This window comes from Pantherophis guttatus, chromosome 5, assembly GCF_059756535.1.
Source record: "Pantherophis guttatus breed Tessera chromosome 5, ASM5975653v1, whole genome shotgun sequence".
Lineage (NCBI taxonomy): Eukaryota > Metazoa > Chordata > Lepidosauria > Squamata > Colubridae > Pantherophis > Pantherophis guttatus.
The window spans coordinates 21,660,321-21,676,198 of record NC_142067.1 but is presented as its reverse complement, the minus strand read 5'-3'; the positions used below and the strand labels follow the sequence as shown (position 1 = coordinate 21,676,198).

Sequence of the window (15,878 nt, the reverse complement as noted above, 5' to 3'; positions counted from 1 at the left end):
GTATTCCAACTTCCAACAAATCCAGAGAATAAAGATTGGAAGGGTGTCTTATATTCTGATTATTCCTGATTTCAACAACCTAACAATAAGTTGCATTTTTTCCTTTTCCCTTTCTCTACCAATACTTGATGTGACTTAATGCATTCTAAAATGGGACATGTTGTTTCAAATGACTGAAATAAGTATCCCTAAGTAATAGTTTTTGCCTTTCTCTCTAGCTTTCAAGAGATATCACCCCTCAACTGTGGAACTTTGATTTTCCCTTTCAGGTTTTTAGTCCTCCTTGTGAGCATTCAAAATATGAGAGCTACATAATTTCACAGGCTGACTGGGATCAGGAACTTTGCACTTAGTATGTCTTGTTGGTGAAAAAGCAGAAGCAAAGAAAGAAGAGCAGGAGAAAAATATGCAGAGAATAACAACTTACCATATACCCTGTAGCTAAAGTCCGTGCACTTGATGTACCTGGAACTTTGGCCGTAAGCTTGTAAAAAGGAATTAAGTGTTAATTAAGCATTAATTTTACAAGAACTAGAATGCAGTAGTTTAAATATAATTACTACGTATAATTACAATGAAATTATATAATTATCTCTATAAAATTACATCAAACCTGTCAATACTGTTTTAGCATCATTTTTGAAAAGCATAGAGTAAACATAGAAATTGAAAAACATCACATAAGCAAACCATTGTGATCACTTGCCAAGGAAAATGCATGAAAACATCAAAGAAGTTACCAGGACTTGAGCTTCATTCAAAGAAATCTTGACTTTGCTGCTTTGAACTTTTGGTACAAACTATTGAAGAGAATTTGTTATCTCTGAAGCGCAATCAAAGATAAAATTTCCGTTTGTGTTCATTATTGAACAGGTAGGCAATGGAGAATAGCAATAGCAATAGTACTTAGACTTATATACCGCTTCATAGTGCTTTACAGCAGGGGTCTCCAACCTTGGCAACTTTAAGACTTGTGGACTCCCAGAATTCCTCAGCCAGCAAAGCTGAGAAAGAGTTGGAGTCCACAAGTCTTAAAGTTACCAAGGTTGGAGATCTCTGCTTTACAGCCCTCTCTATACGGTTTACAGAGTCAACCTATTGCCCCCAACAATCTGGGTCCTCATTTTATCGACCTTGGAAGAAATGAAAGCTGAGTCAACCTTGAGTTTGGTGAGATTTGATCTGCCAAACTGCTGGCAGCTGATGATCAGCAGAAGTAGCCTGCAGTACTGCATTCTAACCACTGTGCCACCGTGAAATTGATTGTAAGTACAAAGGTCCTCAAGACTTAGCTGCTTTTCTGGCATGGGGAATCATGAGGTAAAGTGAGTCCCATAATGTGTTGGTTGAGTGCCTTCCTGAGTTGCCATGTTTTTTACTCTGGGTTATTATTGTTATTTATTCTTTCAATTTTTTGTATTTTGTGTTCTGTTAACCACCAGAATCACAGTAGGAAGACAGGTTGTCATATAAATCTATTAAAATAAATATATAAATATTTGATCAATTATCAGCATTAATGAACAAACTGATATATGTCCTCTGTAGGTATGCAATTATTCTGGAGATCTGATCTCCAAAATATCCAACTAAGTGATCAACTAGTAATATTTTTTTTATATTTTTTAAAATTCTGTTCCAGATCCAGATATGCGATCTGTTGTTAATTAATATTGTTATTGCCTGGCTATGTGAAATGGACTAGTGGCCCTTTATTTCTGTCAAGATAAATTTGTATGCTCTTGTATGATTTTCTTCGCTGACTTCATTTAATTGGCTAATAATTGCATGTATTTTGTAATTCATGAAAATGTGTTGTCTTTACATCTAGTCTGGAATACCAGAATGATTATCAGAACATGATATTGTTGTTAAGTTACAGTATTGACATACATGTTATCCATGTTTGTGCAGGTATGTGTTCATATACATGTTTTAGAAAAGTAAAAAACCCTGGCAAAGGAACTTTTTAAAAAGTAGAAGCAAACAACTAAAGAACAACATCATATATATTATTCCATTAAGTGTAAAGTAAGGAAGGACTTACTTTAAGTCCTTAAAGTATCTTAAACAAGTACTGTAAACAAAGATGTGGGACTAGGTTAAAAATATCATAAAAGAACTGTGGGTCTGAAGAAGTTTTGTAAATGCTTAAACAGATGCTTTGTAATTTTTAACTTACTGGAGGCCTTCTACCATGGCTAGTTTTCACAGCTTGTTGAAAAGCTGGATCATTCTCTAAATCCTAGAAAAACACACAAAACTATGAATGTCGACTTTACAATAATTAAATAGCATTTTTCTTTTTAAAATTGCATGTATTAGCATATATATTTATCTTGCATTAGTATATTAAAATGCATCATGTGGATTGAATTTATACTAAACATTTATTTATGTTTCTATACAAATGACAGATACATGTCAGCTACTATTCCTTCTTCTTCTTTTGTTGTTAGTTGCGAAGTCGTGTCCAACCCATCGCGACCCCATGGACAACTTTCCTCCAGGCCTTCCTGTCCTCTACCATTCCTCCAGAGACCATTTAAGATCACGCCGACTGCTTCAGTTACTCCATCCAGCCACCTCATTCTCTGCCATCCTCTTCTTCTTTTGCCCTCAATCGTTCCCAGCATTAGGCTCTTCTCCAGTGAGTCCTTCCTTCTCATTAGGTGGCCAAAATATTTGAGTTTCATCTTCAGGATCTGGCCTTCTAAAGAGCAGTCAAGGTTGATCTCCTCTAGAACTGACTGAATTGATCGCCTTACAGTCCAAGGGACTCGCAGGAGTCTTCTCCAGCACCATAGTTCAAAGGCTCAATTCTTTGACGCTCAGCCTTCCTTATGGTCCAACTTTCACAGCCATACATTGCAATTGGGAACACCATACACACTTTTGTTGGCAGTTACTTCCTCTTTACTACTTTGAATGCTGAGGGTGACAATTATAATAGACTACTATTATATTATACTACTACTACTATTCCTTAGCATAATAAATCTCATTTATGGTATCCTATGATATTCAAATGAATTTTAAAATATATGTTTTACCAAATTTACTATATATTTGTATTTGTGCAAACCTGATTTACTCAGACTTTGTTTCTTTTTATTTTATCTCTTACCTTTAATTTATTATTTTTTATTCTTTTTCTGTGCTTTAATATTACAACGCAAAACAATGGGTAAATATGTAGTATATTTTACCTCTGTATCAAAAGTAGGGTTATAATCATTATAACCAGAATAAAGATCATCTTCATCTGCTTCGGGTGCCAGGTGGACATTTTTCATCATTTTAATCTATGAAACATTAAAGGTGTCAAAATACTGACTTTCAGTTTTAGCAGTCAGTAAATATCTGTCAGACCCTGCAATGTTTCCACAAGTAAATCTACTTGTAATTATAATAAATGACTTCATAATAAACTTATTTTTAAAAACAAAGTTATGCCTGAAAATGACATCAAGAATGTTCCAGTCTAAATTTGTAAAATCACAATGGAAGTCTGCAGACCAAGCGCTGCTCTCTTTTTCTTTTTCTTTCTCAGTACTCCTTCATACTTTCTCGAGACAAATTGTCAACAAGGACAGTTTTAAGCATCTATTCCACAGTGCATGTGAAAGAAAGAATACGAGAAGAAGCCAAGACACTGAGAGCCCAGTTTTCATTATGATGCAGCAACAAAACAGTAAATGATAAGAGAATGCAGCTTTATGTCTATTCACTAAGAAGTCCCACTGACATAATCTGACTTTATCTTAAGAAAACACATTTTATCTTTCTGTTCAATCTTGTCTGATTGTGGAAGACTGCGTAGATAAGTCCATGCAGTTTTCTTAGCAAGTTTTTTTTTTCCTCCCAGAAATGGTTTGCCATTGTCTCCTTCCTAGGGCTAAGAGGAGGAGACTACAAGGTCACCTTGCTGGCTTTATGCCTAAAGCAGACTAGAACTCACAATCTCCCAGTTTCTATCCTGATCCTTCCGCTGTACCAAACTGACTGTCAAGAAAACAAGTACAGTATAAGACAGTAATCTTAACACTACAATTCAGAAGCTTGTCTATTGAATTTAAAATAACTTATTCCAAAATTAGTGTCAGAGGACTGAGGTTTAATCTGTGTATGTGATCACAAGCAACTTCTAAGGCAGTAATTCTGGAAAGTATCATTCATTCTATTAATATTTGCACGTGCTTCTCAGGAGCTGTTATATCACTGTCCTGTTAGTAATACCGGAAACTCATTTCAAAAATAGTAAAAAAATTGATCATAGTTCATTAAAATCTCATATTAACACCAGCACTAAAATGGGCACCAGGGTGCTGGGATACTAACCCCAAATTTAAATCAAGCTGATTTTTCTGGCAGACATTCAAAACCAAATTGTATGGTGAGTATGTTTCTCCATTTATGCAATCCCAAAGTTTATAGGTTTAGGCTAGCCCTCTGAATTAGGATCAGATATTGGCAGCCACTGGCACAGAATCATATTGCATAGCTTCCAAATAACTATGGCAACCAGATCATCTTCAAATCAAAGGGATTTCCATGCAAAACATGTGGCAACAATCCTGTCGTGGAGGAAATAAATCAATGTACCGTAAACCTTTATCTCTATTAAGATCTACTGTAACAAATGAGCCTCTGAAGCGGTTAACAATAAATATTTTACATAACAATAAATATCCTGTCAGATATATATATATATATATATATATATATATATATATATATATATATATATACACACACACACACACACACACACACACACATACATGTGTGTGTGTGTGTGTGTGTGTGTGTGTGTGTTTTTCTTCTAGCCAGGTTTTCCCTACGTAACCAAGGTTTTTCTGCAACCCTAGCTCAGTAGAATTACATCCACTCGATTCTGGGCTTTTTTTCTTTTCTAGCAGCCAGCAAATTCTTCCTGCTAGGTGGGAGACTCCCACCTAGCAGGAAGAACTTGCTGGCTGCTAGAAAAGAAAAAAGCCCAGAATCGAGTGGATGTGATTCTACTGAGCTAGGGCTGCAGAAAAACCTTGGTTACGTAGGGAAAACCTGGCTTCTTGTAAACCATCAGAACTGCCCTTCTAACTGACTTCCAAACTGCCCACAGTTTTCTAACAGAAGTGCTGAACAGAACTCTCCGAACTGCCTTCTGGACTGCCTTCTGGACTGCCAACGGTTTTCCGTCAAGAATCTCCTTTTATACTGTCAACTGTGACAATTAGGGGAGGGAACATAAAAACCCTGGAGATTCAAACTCATCGGCTGCCTTCTGATTGGCTCACCCACTTGTCCATTCCAAAAGCCATTAATAGGTTGGCCACCGGGCGCCGGATGGCCCTCGACCTCCGCATCTTCCGCGCCGACCTAAAGACATGGCTCTTTCAGCAACTTCCCTGATCTGCTGTGGATTTTAACTTGGGGATTTGGGGTTTTTAATTGGTTTTTAATATTATTTAATTTTTATCTATTGTCGGGTTGTTTTATTGTTGTGAGCCGCCCCGAATCCTACGGGAGAAGGGCGGCATATAAATCTGACAAATAAATAAATAATAAATAAATAAATAGGCACAGCAATTGAGAAATAACTTTTCTCTCAAAACCCCCTTGAGACATAACCAGGGCAAGTCTGGAGAACAATTCTGCAAACTCCACACAAGGCTATATAGCCAGTTTCTTAAAAGATACCTCTGGCCATTTCTGTTCCTAAATTCATATCTGGCCACTATCCAATTCCCAGGATGCAGTACCACATCCTAGCTATGATTCTTTAACCATTAGATGAAAAGTGGTTTTTGGGAAGGAAAAGCCTTCGTTGTAATTCCTTGGTGTTCATTGTTGTGAGCAGTCCAGAGTCATTGGAAGTTGGGCAGCATACAAGTTTCATAAATTAAAAAAAAAATAGAAAGTCCTTCCCTGACTTGAGCAGGGGGTTGGACTAGATGACCTCCAAGGTTCTTTGCTGCTCTATTCTGATGGATTGACTGAACGCACAAGCCTAGCTGCCTCCAGCGATTCTCCAATCGTTTATTTTCTGTCAAGCAACAGAGGGAGAGTTTTGATTTAATGCTCACCTGGCTGAGCCGTTCCAAGATCGGGAGCTCCAGCAGTGATGGAAACGATCAGAATCTGTAAAAATGCAGGAAAAAAGGAAGGATGTTAATTGGTTCAAATCCTTTCTTAAAGCAATCCTTAACAGCCACTGCCAGCATACTTTTTCCGTGTCCCGCTATCTCCCAGATAGCCTAAGCCTCCCTCCCATTAACGCGTTTTTTTTCTTTGGCTCTTCCCAAACAAAGTGGCTTCGCAGGAGAAAAGCGACCCTCGTTGTTTTGGAAATACAGGGCCTGGACTCTCAAGCCCACAATGCATCACTTCAGGTTGCTAAGGAACAAGAACGCTCTTTTAGGAGGAAGAAAATATCCGAGCATGCGCAGTAGCCCTTAACGAAGCTCCCGCTAGACCAGGGGTCTCCAACCTTGGCAATTTAAAGACTTGTGGACTGACTGGCTGAGGAACTCTGGGAGTTGAAGTCCGCAAGTCTAAAAGTTGCCAAGGTTGGAGACCCCTGCGCTAGACAATTATTGCAGCATCCTGTTTGCCAGCGGTGAGTCATAGCTAGAAATTTGGCAGTAGAGGTTAAAAAAATAAAGTAAGGAGCATTTCAAAGAATAGCTAGTAAATATTGATTTTTCCAACTTTTCGTGCTTCAGATTCCACCAAGCCCCAGCCAATATATCATACCTCTATATCATACTATTATACTTCTATATATCTTGTAGTACAAATATATTTGTGGAGGGAATAAGGGATTATGTCTTGGCTGATTTAAAAAACCAAGCAGTGTCAGACCTGGTTAGAAATTGGATAGGGGATTACCAGAAAATTCCAGGACTGTGAATTAGTAAAAAATAAACAATTAGAAAAGGCAATGGCAAATCATTTTCACAATGTTGTTAAGGAAACTGTATGGACATGGTCATCAGAAGTCAAGTTCAATTTGAGAAAATCATTTTTAGCTTTTTCATTTGTGCACCTCTCTACTGGCTTACTGAAAATGGGCAGTGTTTATTATAATGAGGAATAAAATTCTGCTAAAGGGGTGGGGGGGTTTCTAATTCCACAAGTATTATGTAAGATTAATTGAAGGCACACCTCTTAAATCACTACACGCATTTATAATTATTTAACTGGAAAACAATTGTGCAACCAACATGGCACAACTTGATGCTATTTAGTGGAATTTGTTCTTTAAAAGCAGCTGTGTGGGGTGGAATCAGATCCAAATCTATATCCTTATGTATCACTAGCTGGACGCCCATGCTTTGCTACGAAACTATGTGATCGGGCGTGATAAATTGACACTTAAAGCCTGAAACTTAATGTAGAATGTATAACTCCGTAGCATCAGAGCATGTTAATATAAGGCAACTGGCAGTTGGAACAGAGGGGGAGGGGGAGTAGAATGTCCCAGCCTGCAGGCCAGATGAGTCATGTGCTGGCCACACCCACGCCCGGTTTAGCAAAAGGGTAGCATCAGAAAGTGTTAATATAAGGCAACTGGCAGTTGGGACAGAGTTCCTTTCAGGTGGGGAGGAGGAGTAGAATGTCTAACTCCTTAGCATCAGAGCGTGTGAATATAATACTGTATATGGAATACTAATGATCTGATGGTCATTTCGAAAAATCCTTTCTTAGCGAGGACCTACACAGATACAGATATAGATATATAGATTTGCTGGGTGAAATGTTGCATGCCTGCTATATAAAGGGAGAAGAAGCCAAAATGGTGCATTAAACCACCATGATTGTTAAATGACAAATAAATATCACTAGCTTTTACAAAATAAAATAATGGTTATGCTTATTACTAATACCTTGACAAAGTTTCTTCTTGAAGTAAACCTGGAGGTTTATTTGTAAGAATAGGAACAAATTTAAATAGAAAACCCACATTTCTATCAGTTATTTTAAATGAACTTTCCTATTATTATTCCTGATACAATTCTTAGTGAATTGTACCAATTTAGTAAGAGGCTACCAGCCTCCATTTTAGGTAAATTTCCTACACATCTACCTTATAGACAATAATTTACTGCTTCTATAATATTATATCATACCAGAAGTACAGGCAGGATTTCAAAGAGGCAGAGGAATTAGAGATCAATTTGCCAACAAATGCTGCATCATGGAGAAAGCTAGGAGTTCCAGAAAAACATCTACTTCTACTTCATTGACTATGCTAAAGCCTTTGATTGTGTGGCTCACAACAAATTATGGCAAGTTCTTAAAGAGATGGGAGTACCAGACCATCTTATTTGTCACTTGAGAAACCTATTATACGGGTCAAGAAGCAACAGTGAGAACTGGACGCAGAACCACTGATTGGTTCAAAATTGGGAAAGGAGTCCGGCAAGACTGTATACTGTCACCCTGCCTATTTAACTTATATGCAGAGCACATCATGAGAAAGGCGGGGCTAGATGAATCAAAAGTTGGAATTAAGATTGCTGGGAGAAATATCAACAACCTCAGATATGCTGATGATACCACTCTAATGGCAGAAAGTGAAGAGGAACTAAAGATCTCTTGACTCTTCTTGATGCTGGTGAAGAAGGAGAGTGCAAAAGTTGGCTTGAAACTCAACATTAAGAAAACTAAGATTATGGCATCCAGTTCTCTCAATTCATGGCAAATAGATGGTGAAGAAATGGAGGTAGTGACAGGTTTTATTTTCCTGGGCTCCAAGATCACCGCAGATGGGGACTGCAGCCAAGAAATTAAAAGATGCTTGTTCCTGGGGAGGAAAGCTATGGCAAATCTGGACCGCATACTAAAAAGCAGACCCTGCCAACAAAAGTGCGCATAGTCAAAGCTATGGTTTTCCCAGTTGCAATGTATGGCTGTGAAAGTTAGACCATAAGAAAGGCTGAGTTCCAAAGAATTGAGGCCTTTGAACTATGGTGCTGGAGAAGACTCCTGTGAGTCCCTTGGACTGCAAGGTGATCAAACCAATCAGTCCTAGAGATCAACCCTGACTGCTCTTTAGAAGGCCAGATCCTGAAGATAAATTCAAATACTTTGGCCACCTAATGAGAAGGAAGGACTCACTGGAGAAGAACCTAATGTTGGGAAAGATTGAGGGCAAAAGAAGAATGGGACGACAGAGAATGAGGTGGCTGGATGGAGTCACTGAATCAGTAGGTGTGAGCTTAAATAGACTCCAGAGGATGGTAGAGGACAGGAAGGCCTGGAGGAACGTTGTCCATGGGGTCGCGATAGGTCGGACACGACTTCGCAACTAACAACAACATATTATAATCTTATTTAATTCAATATATTTCATGTGATGTACTAGTACCCATATAGGATATGGTTTAAAAATTACTATAAAAATAACACATTTTAAAAGTGTTTTTAAAAAGGTAGGAAAATGAACTTTAAACAATTACTGCTTTTTATTCAAGCACGTTATCAAGACTTTTGATAAAGCACTTTTGAAAAAAAGTTCACAAACAAGCAATAGTACATTTTTTAAAATAATTTTTAATGGCTCCTTATTTTGCAATTATTTAGGCACATGAAAATGAAAAGAAGGAAAGCAGTATCTCTTTGTATTGTACAGCATATGGAGCTGGTTTGTAAAGCCTTGTTGATGAAGGCCTATCAGTAGACAATCAGTGTAAATATTTGCTCATGATACCCTTTAGTGTCACTTTCTCCTCCTGTCTCATCAGTGGATTAAACATACTTGCCTGCATGATAAAGCTTTCTCTAAATGAAGAAGAATCTGCCTACAAAGAGGTGGTTATCCCATGAATCCCTTCCCTTGGTTCTTTTGGAAGAAAACAGCCTATCGTTATCTTTTATTTGCAGATCCTCTAAGGCTCTTTCTTACCTGGAAAATGCTCCTCATAATTTTTTTCTAGGATAATTAGAATAAGAATAGACTTGCTGCAATATTTTCAAGTTTAGTTTTAATACTATCTACAATCTTATGCACAAAAAAGTATGCAATTAAATATTTCTGCCAGGAGGGAATTCAGTGTGACTTTTGCTTTTGCTACAATAGGCATATATAACAATAACTTTTTACTTGGATTGGTTTTATTAACAGGGCTAATTTAAACTTTGAGGGAAGAAGATCAAAAGTGGATAGCAGGCCATGCTTTTCTAAAACCCAAATAAAATTTGCATAATCATGTGGTTATAGATTGGGTTTTTTTTAATCTATTATATTAAAACTTCATCTAAAATTTTAAAATAAAATGGTAAATTTCTAATATTTTAACAACCTGAAAATGGAAATTGTAGGTCATATTCTGATCAAGATCAAATAAAATGTATTGAAATTCGTATATTACTAATAAACCAATGTTTTAATTGTTCAGCATTAGTATTTTGTTATTTTTATGCATTTCATGCTTTATTTTTTTCAAATTATACCATCCACACATCCAATCTTAAAATCTTGCTAATTATGTCGGCATGATCTTTTAACGCCTTTGCTTTTCCCATGGCTTCTCTTTCTTTCAACATAATTTTGCCTGAAGCTCTCTTGAACTTGTAACTCCAGAACAACAAAAAGCAAAGTTTAAATAATGGCAATTAAATTCATATTGTTCCCAAATAAATGTGGGCAACCACTTTCCACAAAGCAGGCAAACATGAAATACAAGAATATTTCAAAAATATACTGATTTGCATAGCAGGAATTCAAATAGACAGGATGATGTTGGAAGCCCTGTAGGGTCTGTTCATATCCTGTTCTTACGACTGGAATGGAATGGAATGGAATGGAATGGAATGGAATAGAATGGAATAGAATAGAATAGAATAGAATAGAATAGAATAGAATAGAATAGAGGAATGAAATGGAGTGGAGTGGAGTGGAGTGGAGTGGAGTGGAGTGGAGTGGAGAATAGAATAGAATAGAATAGAATAGAATAGAATAGAATAGAATAGAATAGAATAGAATAGAATAGAATAGAATAGAATAGAATAGAGGAATGAAATGGAGTGGAGTGGAGAATAGAATAGAATAGAATAGAATAGAATAAATAGAATAGAATAGAATAGAATAGAATAGAATAGAATAAAGGAGTGGAGTGGAGTGGAGTGGAGTGGAGTGGAGTGGAGTGGAGTGGAGTGGAGTGGAGTGGAGTGGAGTGGAGTGGAGTGGAGTGGAGTGGAGTGGAGTAGAGTAGAGTAGAGTAGAGTAGAGTAGAGTAGAGTAGAGTAGAGTAGAGTAGAGTAGAGTAGAGTAGAGTAGAGTAGAGTAGAGTAGAGTAGAGTAGAGTAGAATAGAATAGAATAGAATAGAATTCTTTATTGGCCAAGTGTGATTGGACACACAAGGAATTTGTCTTGGTGCACATGACACCCAGAAAGGGAAAGTGAGCTTTCTGATCCTTTGCCTCGAGACACGCGCTGGATCCCTGGATCCTCCACTGGCCCACCCGGAAAAAAAAGAGCAAACACAAACTTCTCCACCTTTGATACCTTCAACTCCCTTCATTCCCCAAACACTAACGGGTCGGGGATTATGGGATCTGGGTCCTATAGCACACGTGGAGAGGACCAGGCTGAGGACAAGGGCTAAAAACCCTAAAGGAAAAGAATCAAGTTCGGATCCCTGGTTTTTCCGAAAAAGGAGGAAGGGGGAGGGAAGATGGAGGGAGAAGAGACACAGTCGGAAATGGGGTGGCTTCGAAGGCACGGTCGCTCTCCGCCGATTTCCAACCGGAACCAATCGGAAGGAAAGAAAAGAGCCCTAAGCGACAGGGCTCCCTGATGCCGAGGCGCCTCCCCGTATCGACTCTATCCTATAATAAATCATGTGAACGTGTTGGGTAACCCCTCGGAGTCGCGGGTTCGAGCAGTTGTTTGGGGAACTCGGGCAGCCAATAGGAACCATCCTTTGCTGGCAACCAATGGCAGTGGCCGTAACATCCCAGAAGTTGGGGGTGGGGAGAACGCGTTCCCTTTTAAACGGGAGGTGGCCCAAGTGGCCCAGAGGTTGTCCTCTTTGCCAAGCCCGCTTCCTCCGCCGAAGGCTCTGCGTTTCTCCACCATCATGAATCCTACCCAGGAGGGGCGAATTGTGATAGTTGGCAGGTAAATCTTTCCATGCACTTGTGTTGCTCCTGCTTCCTGTGCCCAGAGAAGAGGAAGAAGAGGTAGGACAGCTCAAACAGGAGGGGCTCAGAAGGTACTTGACGTTTCCCAGCCCCCCACGTCCAAGGTGTGGGGGGGGGCAGGTTGATGCAATTTTAGGTACAGAATTTAGCAGTCATGAAAAGCCCCAGTAGCACAACCTCCATCAGCACTTGTTGCACAGAGCCTTGAAACAAGCAAATGAGGACTCTAGTCTAGCCCATGTTTGATCCCTTTACTATTACTTGGCAGGTTATCTTGGATCAAGAGATGGTTCCAGGAAAAGGAACAATTCTTTTCCTCCTCTTCCCTCTTATCATTTGGAATGGGTATGCAACGTATCTTTAACAGCCGTATCATTTCAAAAATTCTATAAATGAGAAATACAACTTGTGAGAAGGTCATTTGCAATGCAAGTGTCCGTTCTTATCTTTTGGGAGTTAATGTAGAAATAAGTCCCATCTTTGGCCTTCTGTAGCCTTTTAAAATGACATCCAGGGGGTAGAATAGTCATCTTTTCTTTTTCTGAATTGCATCGAGTTGGAAAAGTGACAACAACCTTGTAGCTGGAATTACTTCTATTTTATATAAACAATTATGGGATAAAATTAATTTATATTGCGCTTCTACAGTATTTTTTCTGTTGAGTGAAATCTTAAGATACTGTTGTATTTCATTTTATTGCTGATTTTTCCACCCTATTTATGATTCAACCTTAGCCCTTCAAATAAAAGGGTATGAACAGAGGTTTCCACAATGGCTTCCCAGATTGTAGAATTTAGAGGTATTTGGAGCATGTTTATCTTAGATTGTCACATGGTCTTTGGTTCAAATAGCAGTTAAGGTCTACTACATGAAGTCATGCCTCATTCACCAATGGTATGTAGAGTCAAGTCAGGTTTTGCCCAGTTTGCCACAAGTTTTGTGACAGCAACCAGGAAAGAATTTAAGTGTCAGCATTTGAAACGATTCAGTGATCAAGGAGCAAAGCTCAGTCACCAGCGTTTTCTGCATTTAAAATGTTGATTAGCTACCTTGTACCACACTGCAGCGTTTGCTTATGATATATGATTAGAAATATGTGATTGCAAATTTAGGAAGGAAGTAGGTCACATTGTGGAATAGAACAGTGAAGAACATGCCTCTGTTTTTATTAAGCTGCAGATAGAATTGTCTGTCCTTCTAACCTGAAGTTTAGAACATAAAAACATTATTAACATCCTAGAAAAGTTTGGGCTACCGAAGTAGACCTAGAAAAGGTTGTACCAAAGAGATGCAGAACACTTTCTTTGCTCTTATCTAGTGAACAAGTGGATTCTGGCTCACTTTGCAGGCCAAATGTAATAGCAATAGCACTTAGACTTATATACCGCTTTACAGTGCTTTACAGCCCTTTCTAAGCGGTTTACAGAGTCAGCATATTGCCCCCAACAATCTGGGCCCTCATTTTAACGACCTCGGAAGGATGGAAGGCTGAGTCACCCTTCAGCCTGGTGAGATTTGAACTGCCAATTTGCGGTCAGCCAGCAGTCAGTCGGAGCAGCTTGCAGTATTGCACTCTAACCACTGCGCCACCGTGGTAAATCTAATAAAACATGTAATGATTATTTTGTGTAACACATATAACTGACTATTTAATTGGAATTTCAGTACATTGGATTATAAACCATGTGTGCCATAAATTCACCATCACGGATCTAGGTCTAGATCTAGATCTATTTCTGCCAGCTTAGTGTCATCTGCAAATTTGATGAGTTCTCCTTCTGGCCCCTTATCTAAGTCATTTATGAAAATATTGAAGAGTACTGGGCCTAAGACAGAACCTTGTGGTATCCCATTGCTTGCTTCCCTCCGTGTAGATGTAGTACCATTAAGGACTACTGATTGAGTATGGTTTTCAGCCTGTTACAAATCTGTATGGTAATTATGCTATGTATCCCACTTTTTTCTAGCTTACCAAGAAGTAGGTTGTGGTCTACTTTGTCGAATGCCTTACTGAAGTCTAAATATACTATGTCCACAGCATTTTGTTAGTCTACCAATTTAGTCAATTTGTCAAAGAATGAAATAAGATTGTTTTGGCATGATTAGTTTCCATCCATTGTTTCTTGTTCTGCCTTCAGGTGCTTTGGAGAATAAGTTGACCCCCTCTTCTTTGTGACAGCTCCTTAGATACTGGAGCACTACTATCATGTCATCCCTAGTCCTTTTCATTAAAGTAGACATATTCAATTCCTGCAACTGTTCTTAATTTATTTTTTAGTAACAATGTTTAGTAACATTGAGTACATGACTTTGTTCTACTGTATTTTTTAATCTATTTGATTGAAAGGCAATAGCTTCAGACTTGAGGATCTAGGGCAGGGGTGTCAAACTCAGGGCCCAGATCCGGCCCTTAGGGGTGCTTAGATTCGGCCCATGGGGCCAGCCTAGAAACAGCAAAGGACCAGTACACGGTGCCTCTACCAGCGAAAACAGCTCAGGTTTTGCTGGCAGAGGGCTGCAGGAGGCTGTCACGGCCAAAAATGGGGTGTGGGCTCCGTTTTTGCTGGCAGACGGCTTTCAAAACAAACTAAAAACAAAACAAAAGGAGAAATGCTTCCCCTTTTGCATTTGAGCATGCAAGAAGGGACAGGAAAAGAGAAAGGGAAAGAGGAAAGACAAAGAAAAAGATGGGAAGATGAGAAGAGAAAAATAAGGAAAGAGGGGAAGGAAGAAGAAAGGAGAAGAGGGAGGGAGGGAGGGAAGGAAGGAAGGAGGGAGGGAGGGAAGGAGGGAAGGAAGGAAGGAGATTATAATGAGAGCGAGGGCAAGTCTCAGGGAAGTCCTGCCTTAGCACTTGGCCATCACAGGTGCCTTCAACATGCCCACCATGGCCACACACCTCAGCCTTCTGAAGTCAGACACAACTGTGGTGCAGCCCTCAATGAAATCGAGTTTGACACCTCTTATCTAGGGTCACCAAACTTGCCTTTCCCCTCCCCTAAGTGATACAGAACATCAGAAGAATAACTGAAACCATAAATATAATATTTACAGAATCAGAAAGAGTTTCTAATACGATGCATTAGATGCATTGTATGCATCTAATATGTAGATTAGATGCATACATCTAATCTACGTATGATATTCTTCATTAGTATGTGGAATAGGGGTGGCAGTCAGATTACATGTCATAGTTATCCTCTGCTTACAGATCTTGGATACCCAGGGAAGATTTAAGGACAATAGTGGGTGGGATACCAGTTTCAGAAATTGAACATAGAGAAACTAGAACACAGAATAAAAAATTACGCTAGCAAAAAAAATTAAAAATACTGTGGCTTTTAGCCCAGAACTCTGCTATCTATTAAGCTTGTTCATAACAAACCACCAATCTTCTAATCTTCACCTTCTATAATTTGCCATAATGATTATTTTCAGTGGCTGATAAAGAACAGAGAGGAGTTTTTGTTTTTGTTTTATATGATTCATATCAGTAGTGGGTTCAGGGGCGAAATGCTGCCGGATCGCCCGGTCCGGTAGCGATCTTGGCCGGTGGTTTGGCAATCCGGTAGTGATGGCGGAGCAAAGCTCCGCCCACCTGCCTGGGTGTCATTACTTCCTGGTTTTAACCAGGAAGTAATGTGTATTTTACCTTCTGCGTATGCGCAGAATGTCTGCGTGCGTACATGATGCGCACGAGCGTGAGCGCTTCCAAACTGGTA

The 15,878-nt window shown here is 38.9% G+C and overlaps 2 protein-coding genes across 5 annotated transcripts in view; one reads left to right on the top strand and one right to left on the bottom strand.

The window, feature by feature from the left end:
* The window catches only part of IFT88 (intraflagellar transport 88), a 38,774-nt gene extending 32,237 nt beyond the window's left edge, over positions 1–6,537 (bottom strand). For 3 of the 4 annotated variants that reach the window (XM_087894687.1, XM_034410030.3, XM_034410055.3), the window contains exons 1-5: positions 6,230–6,537; positions 6,090–6,144; positions 3,210–3,305; positions 2,183–2,245; positions 428–484 (exon numbers count right to left, since the gene is read on the bottom strand). In XM_087894687.1, the coding sequence (XP_087750813.1) occupies positions 428–484; positions 2,183–2,245; positions 3,210–3,299 (210 nt within the window). In that variant the 5' untranslated portion in view covers positions 3,300–3,305; positions 6,090–6,144; positions 6,230–6,537. Of the gene's footprint in view, positions 1–427; positions 485–2,182; positions 2,246–3,209; positions 3,306–4,341; positions 4,578–6,089; positions 6,145–6,229 lie in introns of those variants that run through there. The other variant, XM_034410040.3, reaches the window with a different exon arrangement.
* Positions 6,538–11,765: 5,228 nt separating this feature from the next.
* The window catches only part of CRYL1 (crystallin lambda 1), a 44,614-nt gene continuing 40,501 nt past the window's right edge, over positions 11,766–15,878 (top strand). The window contains exon 1 of the mRNA XM_034410021.3: positions 11,766–12,132. Within this exon, the coding sequence (XP_034265912.2) occupies positions 12,092–12,132 (41 nt within the window). The 5' untranslated portion in view covers positions 11,766–12,091. The remainder of the gene's footprint in view (positions 12,133–15,878) is intronic.